Source organism: Muntiacus reevesi, chromosome 3, assembly GCF_963930625.1.
Source record: "Muntiacus reevesi chromosome 3, mMunRee1.1, whole genome shotgun sequence".
Classification (NCBI taxonomy): Eukaryota; Metazoa; Chordata; class Mammalia; order Artiodactyla; family Cervidae; genus Muntiacus; species Muntiacus reevesi.
This window is the reverse complement of record NC_089251.1, coordinates 185,654,290-185,671,550: the sequence shown is the minus strand read 5'-3', so window position 1 is coordinate 185,671,550 and position 17,261 is coordinate 185,654,290. Positions and strand designations below refer to the sequence as shown.

Genomic DNA, 17,261 nt, shown 5'->3' with positions numbered 1-17,261 from the left:
TGAGCACCGAAGAATTGATGCTTTTGAAATGTGATGTTGGAGAAGACTCTTTGAGAGTCCCTTGGCCTGCAAGGAGATCCAACCAACCCATCCTAAAGGAAATCAGTCCTGAATATTCATTGGAAGCACTGATGTTGAAGCTGAAACTCCAATACTTTGGCCACCTGATTTGAAGAGCTGACTCATTGGAAAAGACCCTGATGCTGGGAAAGATTGAAGGCAGGAGAAGAGGATGACAGAGGATGAGATGGTTGGATGGCCAACTCAATGGACATGGGTTTGGTTGGACACTGGGAGTTGGTGATGGACAGGGAGGCCTGGCATGCTGCACTTCATGGGGTCGCAAAGAGTCGGACACAACTGAGCAACTGAACTGAACTGAAGTGTGTATCTGTATCCAATTCATCCTCCCCCCCCCTTCCCCTTTGGTAATCATAAAGTTTGTTTTGTGAGTCTGTTTGTAAATAAATTCATTTGTATCACTTTTTTAGATTTCACATACAAGTGGTATTATATGATATTTGTCTTTCGCTGTCTTATTTAATACTTCACTCAGTATGACCATCTCTAGGCCCATCCGTATTGCTGCAAAGGGCATTATTTCATTCTTTTTTATGGTGGAGTGATATTCCATCATGTGTGCATACCACATCTTTACTCAGTCATCAGTCAATGGGCATTTAGCTTGTTCCCATGTCTGGGCTTTTGTAAATAGTGTTACCATATTTATTTCATTTACTTCACTATTAATTTCAGTGGTTTCAATATAAGAGAAATGGGATCTTTTGAAAGCTAAAAGCTGACCTGGCACTCACAGCTGGGCCCTGGTGTTCTCCTATTGGACACTGATAATTCTTTTTTTTTTTTTTTTTTTTTTTTTAATATTATTTTATTAGTTGGAGGCCAATCACTTTACAACATTTCAGTGGGTTTTGTCATACATTGGCATGAATCAGTGATAATTCTTAAGTCTCTCACATCAACAAGTTTATTCGGCGCTCCTGATGAAGTGAGTCTGAGCAGATTAACATCGCCCTCTTGTGGCTAACATGGACAAGTGCTGCTGCTTTAGGTGGCTCAGATGGTAAAGCATCTGCCTGCAATGCAGGCGACTCAGGTTCAATCCCTGGGTCGGGAAGATCCCCTGGAGAAGGAAATGGCAACCTACTCCAGCATTCTTGCCTGGAAAATCCCATGGTCAGAGTAGCCTGATAGGTTACAGTCCATGGGGTCGCAAAGAGTCGGACACAACTAAGAGACTTCACTGTCACTTTCTTCTACTTCCTAGATGAAAGTTGAGCAACTGTGGAATTACTCCCCACTTTCTGACAATGCCCAATCCAGAAGAAACCATTGTTCACTTGAGCCCTCCCTCCCAATTACCTACATGTGCTCAATTCTTTACACCTTCTTATTGTAAAGTACCTAGACTCCACAGCGTGTGGTCTCTGTGACAAGTGTCAAAAAAATACTTTGACTATAGTTGTGTCCTGTGGCCTTGATGACATCCATAAATGATGAGCATCAACACACGCTTGCTAAGGAATTGTCTACCATAATATCCCCAATCTAAGTTGGGAGCTACCTCTTTATGATCTCAGCATTTTAAATCCTGCCTCCCCAATCCCTCACCCCTCTCCTAGGACATCTTTTGAGATTCTTACCCCAACCTATAAATAATGTCATAGCTGAATAATCAATGTGTGGGTTACGGTCCCTTTAAGTTGTATTTAGCTTCTGTGTCCTTTTGTATTTTAGAGTTTAGTGTTGTAGAAAAATCTAAGGCTAATTTTTTGTTTAAGATGAATTTTGGGAGAATTTTGTATTGTTCCCAAGGCTTGTTTAATCTGGTTCTAATTCTTTTGTGATGTTTTCAATAAAATGTGGCGCAATCTTGGGTTTTCCTGTTCATTATTTTCACTTATCTGCATTCTAGGAGTGGTTTTCTAGGACAACTTCTGTACTATCAATTTTCCTGCAACTGATATCTATTTTACAGCCTTTGCTGAATATTTAAATTTTGCTATTATGAATTAGGCTCCATGTAGTCTCTTCTAACCTGTCCTGATCCTTTTCTCAACTCATCAGTATTTCCTTACATCTTATAGACACCGTGGACCAGTTATTGAAAGAAAACTTTTGGGTCCTGCAATTCACCTGAAAAGTTTTTGTCTGCATGTGCTCAATTACTACAGATTTTAACTGCAGGTCTGTTATATATTAAACATTATTTTTGAACCTTCTTTAAATAAACAGAAATATACCCAAGCCCAGAATTGGAAAGCACTGATGTGTCAGTTACCCACACCATCTCACAGGCCACCGTGAGATCTAGGAGAATCCCCAGCAGCCCACTGATTGCTCATTACCTTTCTGAACTGCAAGCATGTTTGACTCTTCCAGGCTCAAGAGGGTCACCCCAGTTCAGGAAAGACATCAAATGTGGGCTGTGGTTCGCCAGACAAGACGGCAGACAAAAGCAGCTTTAAAGTTTGTTTCTAACAAATTTTCTTTTTCCTTCACTATAAAAAAATTGCCCCTTCACACACAGCATTATAATAGAAATAAAAGCTTGTAATCCTCTGACAATACAGATGCAAAGAAACGAGAATCACTGATAACATTACCACCAGGATTCTTTCATTCATTTAACAATTGCACATATGAAGGACCACACCTGTTGCTGAAACAGAATCAGAAGGAAAACAGGTCTCTTTCCTCTTGGAATTTACATTTCAGTGGAAGGAGAAAACAATAATCATAAAATCAATATACAGTTGAACCCTGAAAGTACCCCAAGGAGAGAGGCAGTTCCCATGAAAGCACATTTTATTAGTAACTCATTTTCCTTACACTAGTCAGAGGCCAGGGGCTCCCTGGAAAAGGGCTTTGAGCTGGAACACAGGATCAGGACCTAATGTCCCACAGTGCTCTGATTAATTATTATCACATATGGTTATATGGTTCATCTCATCCCTAGTGAGTCTATATTTTTTTCCTTTTAGAAGTTTTGAATACCTTTGGAATTTCAAAGAACCAGGTTGTAAATTACTTGATCCTTTCTACTTTCGCTCTGCCAGCAAGATCCTAGGCCCTCTAAGAAGGGCTCCAAGTATCTTCAACGAGGGTCATTGGTGGCCTCCTCGTCTTGCCACTTGGACCGTCCCTCACGTCGGTGTTGTTCTGCTGATTTGGGCCAGCTGTGGCCCCACTGTTAAGATTCTCACTGGTGTGGCTCTGGTTCCTGGAGGTGGATGGGTTCTAAAGGATGGTTTTCAGTGTTGGTGGGATCTTAAGTTGCTGCTGCAGCATCCACGTTGCCCTCTTGGATGATTTTGCCAATGCAAAACATGACCTGTCTCCCTCCACAAACTGTGACTTGGTCGGAGATTGTGGTTTACAGGCTGGATTACTTTAACACAAGAGGCTCTCGTATGTTAAGCACAAACTTACTTCAACGTTAGGGGCTCTCCTCTTCACCTAGTCCCTTCTGCATTGCATTCAGGATGCATTCCTCCTGAATGCCTTCACAGGTTAATTCTCACTTGCAGTTTGTAGTACCAAGACCCCCTGGCTCAACTGTCAGCCCCACAAAGACCTAAGCTGCAGAGCTCTCTTCTGTGCCTGGAATATAGCAAACTCACACTAGGGAGGAAAGAAGGAATGTTTTTGTATTTACAGAGTTCTCTGGATGTTTTAGAGGGAAGCTGGAAAACAGTGACCTAGTAATTTTTATTGAGTCTTCTTATCTAGAAGCTTTTTATAACTCTTGACTGTTGCTGAAGCTCCAATACTTTGGCCACCTGATGTCAAGAGCTTCCCCGTTGGAAAAGACCCTGATGTTGGGCAAGACTGAAGGCAGGAGAAGGGGGTGGCAGAGGATGAGATAGTTAGATCGCCTTACCAACTGAATGGACATGAGTTTGAGCAAACTCTGGGAGACAGTGGAGAACAGAGGAGCCTGGCACGCTACAGTCCATGAGGTTGCAAAGAATCAGACATGACTTAGGAACTCAACAAGAGCATAATCTTGACTAACTCCTATACACTGATGTTTGTAATTTTATATTTTTAAATAATTTTTAAAGCTATAGTTCTGTAAAAAAAAAAACAAAAAACCTTGATTATGTTATAAAATGAAAAGATCCCGACTAATGATCACAACTCAAAAAAAAGTATGCATGAGAGACAGAAAAAAACACATGAAAACTTTAGCAGCAGTAACATTTAGGCAGTACTACAATGGGTGAATTTTACTCTTCCTTCTACTTTTCTGTATTTTCCAAATTTTCCAGAGTGAATGATTACATTTTAGCAATAGTTAAAGTTACTAGTTTGTTGTATTCACGGGAGAAAAAAAGGACTACGTCCAGAAGCTGTTTTCTAAACCAATATTTGAGTTTCTAAAATTCAAGAATGAAAGTGCAGAAAAACACTATCAAGTCAAACTGTGGATCTGAAATTTTTTCAAGCCAGGTTACCAAACAGGCAACTGATCCAGTGGAGACCCATGAACAGTTGAGATAAGAGGACAAAGCCATTTGTGTGAAGAAACACAGTGGCCATAAATAGGAAGCAGCAGCAGAGACAAGAAGTACCTGAAGCGAAATGACCCAAAATGAACATACTCTTTTGTGTGGGTAAGTCTCAGGGGAAGGATTTCAGACCAAACTAAGCTTGGGCATGCTTGCTGGACGCCCTGTCACTTATCCTTAACCTCTCACAGTGGGTCCTCTTATCACCACCCCCTCAACAATTCATATAATGTAAATAAAAGGATCACTCTATCACAATTGAATGAAGAAATAAACTCATTTCTACTACTGCTACTATTACTTGTTTTATGCTAAATTTTTACTTAAAATTCTTAATGCTATACTATCGTGCCCTTATATATGTACAGAGCGGATGTCTGTTTTCGCATCCCTCCCCTCCACATCCCCCCACTCCCCAATCCATTTCCCCTTCCTCATAGCATCCTGAATTTCCTTCCATCCCTTCCACAATCCTCAGCTATGTGCTTTGGGTGAGATTTACACCATATCCAAAGGATGCGCCAAGGAAAAAAATTAAACAGAATTAGAGTCAGTGGTAAGATGTTTTTAGGCCTTGTGGAAAAGACATGTTTTAGCCTGTCTGTGTGCTTGATGCAGGGTCTGAGGATCTAAATGTGGAACCACAGGGGTTCTGTATGGAGTCTGAGGGTAACACCCACACTGGAAAAGGGAGAGTACAGAGAAGTTTTGTATGACTCTGTGACTCAAGCAAGGCCAGGGCTGAAAGCCAGGGCTACTGCTGAAAAACCAGGGCTACTGCTAGTCTTTCTTTTTTGCTTAATTCACTTAGTTAGGTTTCCATCAGACTACCCATAATGTGCTTAGTCACTCAGTCGTGTCTGACTCTTCTCGACCCTTTGGACTGTAGCTTGCCAGGTTCCTCTGTCCATGGGATTTTTCAGGCAAGAATACTGGAGTGGGTAGAAATTTCCTTCTCTAGGGGATCTTTCCAACCCAGGGATCAAACCCATGTCTCCGGTGTCTCCTACATTGCAGGCAGATGCTTTACCTGCTGCGCCATTCTGTCAGATGTATTTGTTAAATTTCTGACTAATGTAGTGTATAAACAAAACACTTTCTTGCCTTAGTTTACTCTCGTGACAGCTACACATATATTTTTCAGTTAAAAAACGTGCTCATCTTGTGATGGTCCACCAAGCAGCACATTTATGTTCTGTACATCTTACCAGACTTACTCTTCAATTAAGAAGAAATGCTATTGAATATGGCAAGCCATCAATATACAAATCACATCATTCCCCAGTAAAAAAGAAAAAAATTCTATCATATGGTCCATCAGATCATATGATGGGTCCCAGGCTCAGTTGAGGACAAAATCTACTCCAAAGCAATAGTACCCTGGAGGGAGCTCAACAAATATTTGCTCACTAAATATATCTTGGAGTCTGCTCAAACTTTAAAGAAAAACATGATTCTTATTCATAGGGGACTTATAAAGTATACGAGATGAAGTCATTATACATGGAATTATGGAAGTGAGAATGGGAAAAATAAAGTTATGGTTAGAAATGAATGAGATTAAATTTGCTCTATTAGGATCAAAAGCAAGAATTCACATGAAAGAGTCGGGAAACTCACAGGCGAAAAAGATCCCATAAAACCCAAGTCCCACTTAGAAATATCATAAACATCAGTGAAACCACAACACATTTTGTTGTTATGCTCAAACTAAGACATTTTATTAGCTAGCTTTACATCTTAAATATCATCTGTTACCAAAGGAACAATTTCCACTAATTCCAAACTAAGCTTTCAAATGGTTGCTTGCTGAAGGAAGAATACTCTTATGCTCAACACCAAATACCTTAATTATAACCTTCAACAAATCTTTTCTTAGAGTTAACTAAAAAACTATTCAGTTCAAATATTAACTACCTCAATAATCCATTTTAGTTATTTTTCCTTAAAAATGTGTGTTGTAGAGTTGAAATCAAAAGAGAAAACTGTAAACATTTGTAGTTTGGTTGGAAGTAGAGTTCACTTCATGATGATTCAATGTCTTCTAACATATTTCTGATAGCTTCCATAAATCTCAGTAAGGTAAATCCATTCCTAATATTTCAAAGGAAAAAGCTAGTTTTTAAAATCAAAGTGCAGTATTAGCCTTTCTTTGTCAGTTGGCAACTTGAAATTTTTGTAGGGCTGATGAATACTTCTTTGTGGTTGATCATAACTTTAATTTTCTCTCTCATTTAAAAAAAAAATCAATTGCACATTGTTGCTTTAACTGAGTAACTGGATTCTTTCAAAACGGAGGTTAGCTATCTCATTACATTTAGAAACAAGGTAGAAATTCTGACCCATCAATCTTTTATCTGTAAAAGAGAAAAAAAAGTATTTGCTACAATTTAACCAATCCCATTACACAGAAGGAACGACCACCAACAAACAAAAGGAAAATGGCAGGAGAGTAATCATTATATCAGACAGCACTTTTTGTTTTTCCTGCAACTTTTCTCCTTTCCTAGTCATGCTATTTGAGATTTTCTATAATCTCTCCATTATTTTCCACAAGAAACTGCATCTTATTTTTAGAATGCTCTTTTATAAAGAATGTTTTGACAAATTAAATGCAAGGCTAATGACAAAGATATTAGGTAACATTTACTGAATTCTTTCTAAATGTCAATCACTGTGTCAAGTGCCTTACACAGATCATCCCGTTTCACAGCTCCAGAAAGGAGATTCTTGCCCTGTTCTCACGGATGAACCAGTGACAGGAGAAATGCTATGCTTCTGTAGCTAGGCATCAGTGGGGCAATAATTCAAACAGGGGCTGATGTTTAAGGCCAGAGCCTTCTATACGACACGGGTATGGATAACTGAATTTTGATGCAACATGAAGTCCATGTCAAAAGTTATCCATCCAGTTAAATGAAGTGAGTAATTTTTATGCAGAAAACAATCATATGAAGTAATCAAGCCCCTTTTAAAAATACATGCATACCTCAGAGATATTGTGGGTTTGATCCCAGACCACTTCAATAAAGTGAGAATCACAATAAAGTGAGTCACAGGAATTTTTTTTTGTTTCCCACTGCATAGAAAAGTTACATTTATACTATGCCATAGTCTATTAAGAGTGTAATAGCATTATGTTTAAAAAAAAATGTACATACCTTAACTTAAAAACACTTCATTGCTAAAAATTGCTAATCATCATCTGAGTCTTGGGTGAGTCATAATTTTTTTTGTAACAGCAACATCAAAGATTACTGATCACAGACAGCCATAACAAATATAATGCAAGTGAGTATCAAAGTCACTGTCGTATTCAACTCTTTGTGATTCCATGGACTGTGGCCCACCAGGCTCCTCTGTCCATGGAATTCTCCAGGCAAGAATATGGAGTGGGTAGCCATTTCCTTCTCCAGAGGATCTTCCCAACCCAGGGACTGAATTCAGGTCTCCTGCTTTAAGGCAGATTGTTGACAATCTGAGCCATCAGGGAAGCTCAACAAAGATAACAAAAAATGCAAAAGTCTGAAATATCTCAAGAATTACCAAAATGTGAAACAGAGACATGAAGTGAGCAAGTGCTGTTGGGAAAATGGCGCCTATAGACTTGCTTGAGGCAAAGTTGCCATAAACCTTTATTTCTAAAAGAATGCAATATCTGCAAAGTGTAATAAAATGAGGCATGCTCATATTCGTAAGATCTATATTAACACATCATACTGTGGAAGAAAATTAAAGTTAATGAAATTCTGGTTCATTTCTGGCTATCTTCTCCAAAACTCAGCTGTACCTTACCTTATCCTTACAGATTAGGTATGTTTCAGAAACATTACTGGTATGTTAACTGAACTTTCTGAATGAATGCATTAAGAGCTAGTTATTTAAAGAAAAAAAGTAATGAGGGTGTTTCTATTAAACAAAACGACTACCCCCAATTCATTGACTCTTAAAGTCTATATTTTCATGATTTGTATTGCATACTTACATATCTATTTTTCAGTGGATTTCCTTTAATTTTGAGCAATATTACTGGTGGAGAAGATAATCTGGAAGTCTTATTATGAGACGATCTAAGACCAAACATTTTCCTCTCATCATTCTTTTAATTTTTTAATATAATTTTTAAAATGCTGTTCTAATATCATAACTGTTCCCCTTATGCCATAAAATCTCAGGAATCATTCTTAAAAAGTAGAAAAAGAAAAGACATAATAACCAGGGACACATAATCAGTCACTTTAAAATACCTCAGTCACTACACCAGCAGCTATGGTGGAACCACTGTAGCGCAGCATGAATCTCCCCAGCTCTTTAAAGTCTTTGTACAGCTCAAGAGCCACTGGTCTTTGTGTCTGTAGCTCCACTAATGCATTCTGGCCTTTGGTCAACAATCTATCATGAAAAATAAAATAAAAGAAACCAACGGATATCTAATAGAGGTAAAAAATGTAATTAAAACCTGCAAAATAAACATTTCACATTCCATCTATAAATCAACTTAGTTTTTAAAAAAACTTAAAAAGAAAAAAGGGATTTTCTTTAAATGAAAAATATGCTTTTAAATTTGGGGCAGTTAGTTGAAAGAAATGAGAAGAGTAGTTCTAGATTTAAGAAATATTAGCTAGTTCATACATGTGTATGCACATATATATATACACACACATACATACATATACACGTTTTTTTTAAACAATCCTCCAAATATAACTCTACCCCTTCAAGGATCCTATAATCTAAAATACTCAGGACCTCTGCATAATAAGCCTTCTCTTTCATTCCTTCATGAAATTAAAGAAAATGATGCATTTTAAAAGTGGAATGCAATGTCCTATGTCTTCCCCAGTAAAGTCGTAATTAGTAGATTATGTGTTAAAAAGTTATCTTTAAAGAGGACACTTTCCTAGTGTCAACACGCTACCTGAGAGTTCTCTCTCTCTCCTTCCCTCCTCTCTCTTTTCTCACCTGGAAACAGTGGTTCTTTAACAGACAGTTCAAGATAAAAACACATAAAATTTTCCCACAACATGCTGTTTGTAGGAAATGAAGGCAGATGAGGCATGGGCCTGACTGTAAACAACTCCACACAAATAAGCAAACAAAAATCCTTGTGCATGGGCCCCACCAGCTTACTAAAAGAAGTAGAACCCAAAGGGGACATTTAGAAACATTCTCTAATTCAATTTTGATGTATTCTAGAAGGCTAGAGGACAGCAATCAAAAACTCCCCTTCTGAAAGATTGCTTTAGGGATAGAAAGATAGAATAAACCAAGGTTTCCAAAAAAGTATGCCAAAAATTCTAAATACTGGTTTTGGGCAATTTCAGCTTAAGGTCCCATTTGTTAGGAAGGGGAACATTTAATATACTCATAATTTGCAGTTAAGTTTGGTTCTAGAAAGTCTGACTCCATCCCATATAAATCAATCGAGTCTACAACGTGCCTCAAGTGGAAGCAAAGCAGAAAGGCTAAATGATGTTGGTGCAAAATAAAAGGACAAAGCTACAGATATGGTGATTGGAAAAACTAGCATGATAATATATTAAGACCTAGTGTCAGTATCACTGAGCTAGGACTCTGCAGCAGGAGTAGGGAGAGGAAAATTCAGGATTAGACCTGATGAATCAGTATCAGATTGAGAACTTTCCAAATCACTTATATCTCAGTCCAACAGTCTGGGTCCTGCAAAAAATATAATTTATGTGAACAAACTGACTGGATTAGAATCTTGAGCCTGCCACTTGCTAGCTTTGTGATCTTGAACATGTTATACAATCTCTCTAAGCCTCAGTTTCCTTATCTGAAAAATGGGAAGCATAATATTTGATTCATATTGTAGCTGAGAATGTAAACTACACAAAAGCACTTATGACAGAACCAAGAGAATAGTGGTCCTCAAGAAACATCAGTCATGATCAGTTCTGTGACAATACTCAGTACGTTATGGCAGGCACTCATGCTAGAAGCTAGAGATTCGGGTTAAAAATAAAGAACTATCTTTAAAAGAGGGGTTAAGTAGCCTCCTTTTTCTAAGTAATGGAGAAACAGACATGGGTGTTAGAGTAGTGTGAAGTTCTGTCTTCTACTTGCAACCAACCCTAAATTAACCCTCTTACCACCTTGGCCTCTTACACAGGTGCAAATGAGGAGGAATACCCCAGGACTTAAGAAAGGGGATTTTGGGTGGGATTCCCCATAGGGCTGAAGTGAGGAAAACCCCAATGCTGAAGCAGCCAAGCCAATCTGTGGTCAGTCTTTTGTTGAATTAGAGTAAGAAACTCAAGGTTCTCAGGAAGCACTTCCTCTGAAAAATCCCAAGCCTATCCCAGCCAAAGGGGAATTGTCCACACGCAGACTTAGATACTAACGGTAATCAGAGGGGACCGACTTGTGATCACCTCGGCCCAAGGCACCAGGCGACTTTGAGGAGGAAAAAAGGACACCTCCCAGGTGGGAAAAAAAACAGTGTGTACCTCACTCTCTCCTTGAGGTATTCTCAGCACAGGGCATGATTCTCACGAGGGGGTAACAAGATAGTACAGAAGAACAATCAGTTGGAATTTGGGACAAGTGGCTAGGCATAAATCAAACTCATCTTCAAAAATGTAAGACTGATTTTTTTAAAATGACTTCATTTTTACATCATCGGTATCTAGGGCTTGATAGTTAAATAAAAACTTATATTTATATTTTTATTTACAATTCACACCCATCACTATCATATGTAACAGAAATTATATCAAGCATTCCTACCTAAAATAGGAGCTTAAATATTTGTTTTTGTGTTTTCACCCAGTCCTTTAAAAAAATGATTTCTGGAACAAGTTAAACTTATCACAAAGAGAGTTCACTTATCACAAAGAGAAATATTATACAAATGAATTCATCTGTAAGAAATGTACTTACTTGTGTTTGTTATTTACGCATTAAAATACTTACTTGGGCTTTTTCTTTGTGACTTCACCAGTGCTTTTGCTTAAGACACTAATCAATCTTTTAATAACAGCAGGTTCACTGACGGTTTGGTAGTGTAACAGCACCTGAAAAAAGAATCATAACACAAAAAGCTGCTGGCTGCAGCATCTCTGGCCTCCTACTCTGGCACTCACACAGCATCACATCAGCCTCGGAACTAATGCCTGGAGTCGCAGGGTCTCCAGCTGCTTCCTTGAAGCTCCACCACTCTCATCAAGTGGTCCCTTAACTCACGAGGGGTAAGGTCATGGGAAGCAGTTCCAATCGCTCCTCCACCACTACGGTGGAGACCTGGGTAAGTTACATAACCTTCCTTACATGGTTATGATGAGAATGAAATAACATCAGAGACGGTGCCTGGTACAGTAGGTGTTCAGCAAACATGAACGGTTTCTTCATAAAAACGAGGGAAGGGAGACTATATAACATTCAGCAGTAATGAATAGTATTTATTGTTGGATAATGAGACTAAAGTATTAAATGAATGTTTAGACAGGCTCTGAAGTCAGGCAGACCTGAATTTGAATCCTTACTCCACACGTTCTGGGCATGTGAGCTGGGACAAGTCCTGTAATAACCCTTCCCGCCCCTCCACCCCCGATATCCCCGGTCTCAGTTCCCTTGTCACTAAGTGAGGAACACCAGACAATGTTACTTCAAAGTGGTGTCCTATACATGGTAAAGCTGAAGTAAACTGATGACTTTATATATTAGCTATTATTTCCCATGTTTCACATGTAAGGAAATTAGTATCAAATAGGTTAGGCAGCAATAACAGTGCCAAAACCACCAACAGAGAAAGAACAGTCTTTTCAACAAATAGAACTAGGAAAATGGGATATTGAGATCCAACAGAATGAAGATGAAGCCTTATACCATAAACAAAAATTAACTCAAAGTGGTGCAAAGACCTAAATAAAAGGACTAGAACTATGAGACTCTTAGAAGAAAATAGAAGGGGAAATCTTCTCAGTGTTGAATCTGGCAATGACTTTTTGGATATGACACCAAAAGTAAAGCAAAAAAAAGAAAAAGAGAATGCTAATAAACTGGACATCAGCAGAGTTTAAGGTTTTTGTGCATCAAAGGACAGGAGTAAAAAGTAAACCCACAGAATGGAAGAAGGTATCTGCAAATGATACACTGATATGAAATTAAAACCTAAAATATATTTTTTAAAAAAATGAAAAGATGCTCAACAACAATAGTCATTAAGGAAGGACAAATCAAACACTACAGTGATACATCCCTTCAAAATCATTAGTTTACCTAGTACAAACAACAAATGAAAAGTCATCCCCCACACACACAAGAAAGGAAAATAAATGTTGATGAGACAGAGGAGAAATCAGAACCCCTGTGTACTGCTGGTAGGAATGCAAAATTGGTATAGCTGCTGTGGAAAAGTTTAGTGGCTCCTCAAGAGTTAAACACAGAATTTCCACATGATCAAGCAATTCCACTACTAGATATATACCCAAAAGAATTGAAAGCAGAGGCTCAAACAGATACTTGTATGCCGATGTTCATAGAAGCATCATTTACATCTGTCAGAAGATGGAAACAGCCCAAATATCCATCAACAGATGAATGGATAAACAAAAAGTGGTACATACTTACAATGAAATATTACTCAGTCTTAAAAAGAAACAAAACCCTGATACATGCTACAGCATGGATGAACCTCAAAAGCATTATGTTAAGTGAAACAAGTCAGACACAAAAGGACAAATATTGTATAATCCCACTTACATGAGGGATGTAGAGCAGGCAAATTCAGAGAGAGGCAAAGCAGAACTGTGGTTACCAGAGGATGGGAGAAAGTGTAATAGCAGAGTGACTGTTTAATGGGATAAGGAAAAAGTTCTGGGGGTGGATAATGGTTACACAACAAGGTGAATGTACTCTAATGACACTGAACTGCATTAAAAATGGTTAAAATGGTAAATTTTCCATTATAAATATTTTATCACAATAAAAAAATAAAAATAAAAACATGAAATTCAAAGTCTAATTCATTCGTGTGTTTTTTCCTTCTTAAATATATAGAGTTTACCATATAAACAAGAGAAACAAAAAATATGTATTAAAGGACTAGTCCCTAAACAGCGGTATTTTAACTGCTCAGGAAGCCTTTTCTCGGTTAAACTTTTAAAAATTGTGAGTTTTTTCCCCACAGAGAATGGATTAAATGACAAAACGTGACCAATGTTTTCTGAGACAAATTTCATCTTGGTATTCGTCAATCGACATAGGTGAGTGGAATCTCATAAAGCGGCACTGAAAAACGTTTAATTCATAAAAGAAACTACAGTACACAGGAAGACAGTATTACTATTCAAAGTAATTACTGACTTCTTGACCTCTCTACCTCTCCACTGGCAAAGACTTGCTGCATGAGTGAAAGCACAGTAACCAACTTCTCCAGCTTCTCCTCACTGGACATGCTGCTTTCTAAGAATGAGTGCAAGTCACTCATTGCAATTTCTTTCCTACCAACATGTGAATTCTGAATATTTAAAAATCAAGTATTTGGAAAGAAACTTTTGCCTCCTATTTTTTTTTTTAGCATGGGAGAAATGAAATATGATTATAAAATTAAAATGCTTAAATGATATCTTACAAATATACTTTCATAAGATCAAATTTACAAAGAAATCATTATACAGAACTATATCAAAGCATATAGTTACCTCAAATAAAGGTGCAGAGGTATAAAATAAATTTAAATGAGCTAAATAAATTTATTTCCAATCTTAAAATACTATCACTAATTTAAATAAAGTTTAAAGGTCAATTACTATTACTGCCTTACTTTTATTTCAGAGCTGCATCAAATGGAGGAAATGATCTGTCTATATTTTCAGGGGCAAGCCATTTAATTCCACCGAGAAACATTTTTTTTGTCGTGGAGAACCTGTACTATATAAGCTGATCAAGAAAAGAAAGATAAGTCTAGTGGGAAAAATGCCCATTTGTTAAACAGCAAAAGCAAGGTACCAAACTCCCAAATATCTGAAAAAAAATTACACATAAAACAAAAACCTTTCCTAGATAAGTAACAATACAGTATATTGATCCGTAGTTTTTTATATATACACACACACACACACATGAGTGAGTGAGTGAGTGAAAATCGCTCAGTTGTGTCCAACTCTTTGTGAACCCATGGAAATCCTATATACACATACACACACATATATAGATCCATCTATATACATATACAGATCCATATATATATAATTATAGATCCATCAATATAACATATAGATCCATAGTAAGATCTGATTTTGGAGAAGGAAATGGCAACCTACTCCAGTATTCTTGCCTGGAGGATCCCATGCACAGAGGAGCCTGATGGGCTACAGTCCATGGGGTTGCAAGAGTTGGACACGACTAGCGACTAAACCACCACCACTATCCCTCTTCCCATAAATGTTATGTTCAAATGGTGCTAGTCAATGATGACCTGCAAACCAACCTCACAGCTTCAGCACAAAGTTTACCTTATGTCAAGTATCTCCAAAATATACCAGATACCAACGTACACAAAAAAATACTCTGAAATGTAGAGAATAGATATTTATAGGTTGTGCCATTATAGAATGTTATTGCTTTTATTTTTGTGTTTCCCAAAATTCCAAAAAAACAAAGACACAATCTAAGAAGCAATCTTTAGAATTCAGCAAAAAAGTAATCTACCAATTTCCTTAAATGAATTTTTTTTACTATCATCACTTTGTATCCTATTGATTATTAAATTTCTTCTCACTGACTCTTTGAAAATAAATGCCAGACTTACGGATCAAAATAAAAAGCAAAACATGATTTTCAAATTCTAATTTCATGTTTTTATGGATTAGAGTAATACAATGGTAGTTGAAAATAACAATAGCATCATCAGTTATAACGACAGTTACCACTTCCTAGGACAAAGTTACAGTGAATTTACAAAAACAGTAACAAACATTTTGAAACTTACAGGAAATCCTTTAGTGATAGGAATTTCAATATTAAAGATGAGGATTCGGGCTCTGAAACGAGTGCAAACCTTAATGGGTTCTTTGGGGACACAAAATATGCAGCCAACACTGTAACAACAACAACAAGAAAAAACAAAAAAGGAGAGTAAAAAAAAAGGAGAGCAGGTAGTTGGGGGAATAATTAAACACATATCAAATACCTCTAAAACCATTTACAAAGTAAAACAATCAAGTAAATTAGGGATTTTTAAATATTCCCTTCTAGGTTAAAGCATGGCTTTACACCATTATTAACCTGATATCATTTTCACACACTACAGTTTTCCCTCAAAGAACACATCAGGTATACCTGCTGACGTGTATTAATTTAAATTTTAGTAGGTTTTACTTATTCTTATACTTCCACAAGTGCCTATTTTTGGCCAAAGGAGATTCAGAATTAACACTCATTCTTTCATTTGAGCTGGTAAACTGCAAATTTTATGTGTTTTGAGGTTCTATATCCATAACAATGGTTGCTTAAACTCATTTTCTCACTCACTTGATTTTGATGATATCCATTCCAACCAACGTAAGACTAACATGATCTCCTGCTGCCGCCCAGTCGACAGGTTCATCGTGCAGAGTGATTCCTGGAAATGAGTAAGAACTAAAGCATACAGTGAAACACCTCAATATCAAACCATAACAACCAAAGGAGTCTGGCTGATTTGTACCTCATCAGTCACTACTCATCATTTTCAATATGAATGGATTGAGAGTGAGAAGTGTTAACTGTGAGCGTTGAGGAAAACACACTTCCTCCAGACTTGACTCTTCTGGACCACCACCCTAAACATAGAGTGACTTGCATCTGTCCTTCTGGACCACCACCCTAAACACAGTGTGACTTGCATTTGTCCATAAAAGGCTGATTTCTACTTACTTAACCAAAATTTTTAAAACTCATTTACACAACTAGTATACTCATTATACAGGCCCCACAGCAATACCTCTCTTACATTAATGGATGCAGGCATAAAAGAACAGCTCCAATTATTTTTAATAACATAAAAGACGAAACTGGGGGAGATGCTTAGCAATATTTTATTCTCTCGAGCACTGCTTTAATTAAACAACCACGTCAATAATCTCCTGTGTTCTCTGAGTAACCTACAGGGCGCCAGTACTCAGTCAGATGGTGCCCTTAGCACGCCCCTTCACTATTCCCAGCTCAAGAGAACTGCTTCTCAGAGAGAGATCCACAGCAATAAACAGTTATATGAATAGGAGATTCATAGTGTAAAAAAATTTTTAAATGATCTCAGTTGTTGCTATATACCTTTATTACCTAGGGAAAATCCTGGAGTACAAAGGCAAAGGACAATAATACTCAGGTATTTAAATAAAGGCTTTTAAAAAGTTGTTCATATTTTATGATTCTGCAGGGTAAATTCCTTTCCACTGTAACTTGAGTCTTCTGCAGAAAAAAGTATGTAGGCCAACCACTGGGGAACAGTTCTTGATTGACATGCTTTTAGTAAATTACAATTCACCCATCTATTCCTCAAAGCACTTATCTTTCCCATGTAGCATCCTCTTAAGTGAGTTTCTTTGAGACTCTCTGAGAGTTCAAGGAGAACTTTAAGGGCTCTGAGACAAGCTAAAGCTTTATTCAAAATTTCATGTAGGTGTACATCTGCATTAATCTGAGAAGAGGGGCCATAACTTTCATCAAGGTATCAAAGAGGTTCCTGACTCCCAAAATGTTAACAATTATGATATTTTTAAA

The 17,261-nt window shown here is 37.4% G+C and overlaps 1 protein-coding gene across 3 annotated transcripts in view; it reads right to left on the bottom strand.

Moving 5' to 3' along the window:
- Positions 1 to 6,267: 6,267 nt before the first annotated feature.
- The window catches only part of HBS1L (HBS1 like translational GTPase), an 82,604-nt gene continuing 71,610 nt past the window's right edge, over positions 6,268 to 17,261 (bottom strand). For all 3 annotated transcript variants that reach the window (XM_065931305.1, XM_065931306.1, XM_065931309.1), the window contains 5 exons: positions 16,032 to 16,122; positions 15,490 to 15,598; positions 11,472 to 11,572; positions 8,783 to 8,927; positions 6,268 to 6,892 (listed from right to left, as the gene is read on the bottom strand). In XM_065931305.1, coding sequence (XP_065787377.1) covers positions 6,881 to 6,892; positions 8,783 to 8,927; positions 11,472 to 11,572; positions 15,490 to 15,598; positions 16,032 to 16,122 — 458 coding nt within the window. In that variant the 3' untranslated portion in view covers positions 6,268 to 6,880. The remainder of the gene's footprint in view (positions 6,893 to 8,782; positions 8,928 to 11,471; positions 11,573 to 15,489; positions 15,599 to 16,031; positions 16,123 to 17,261) is intronic.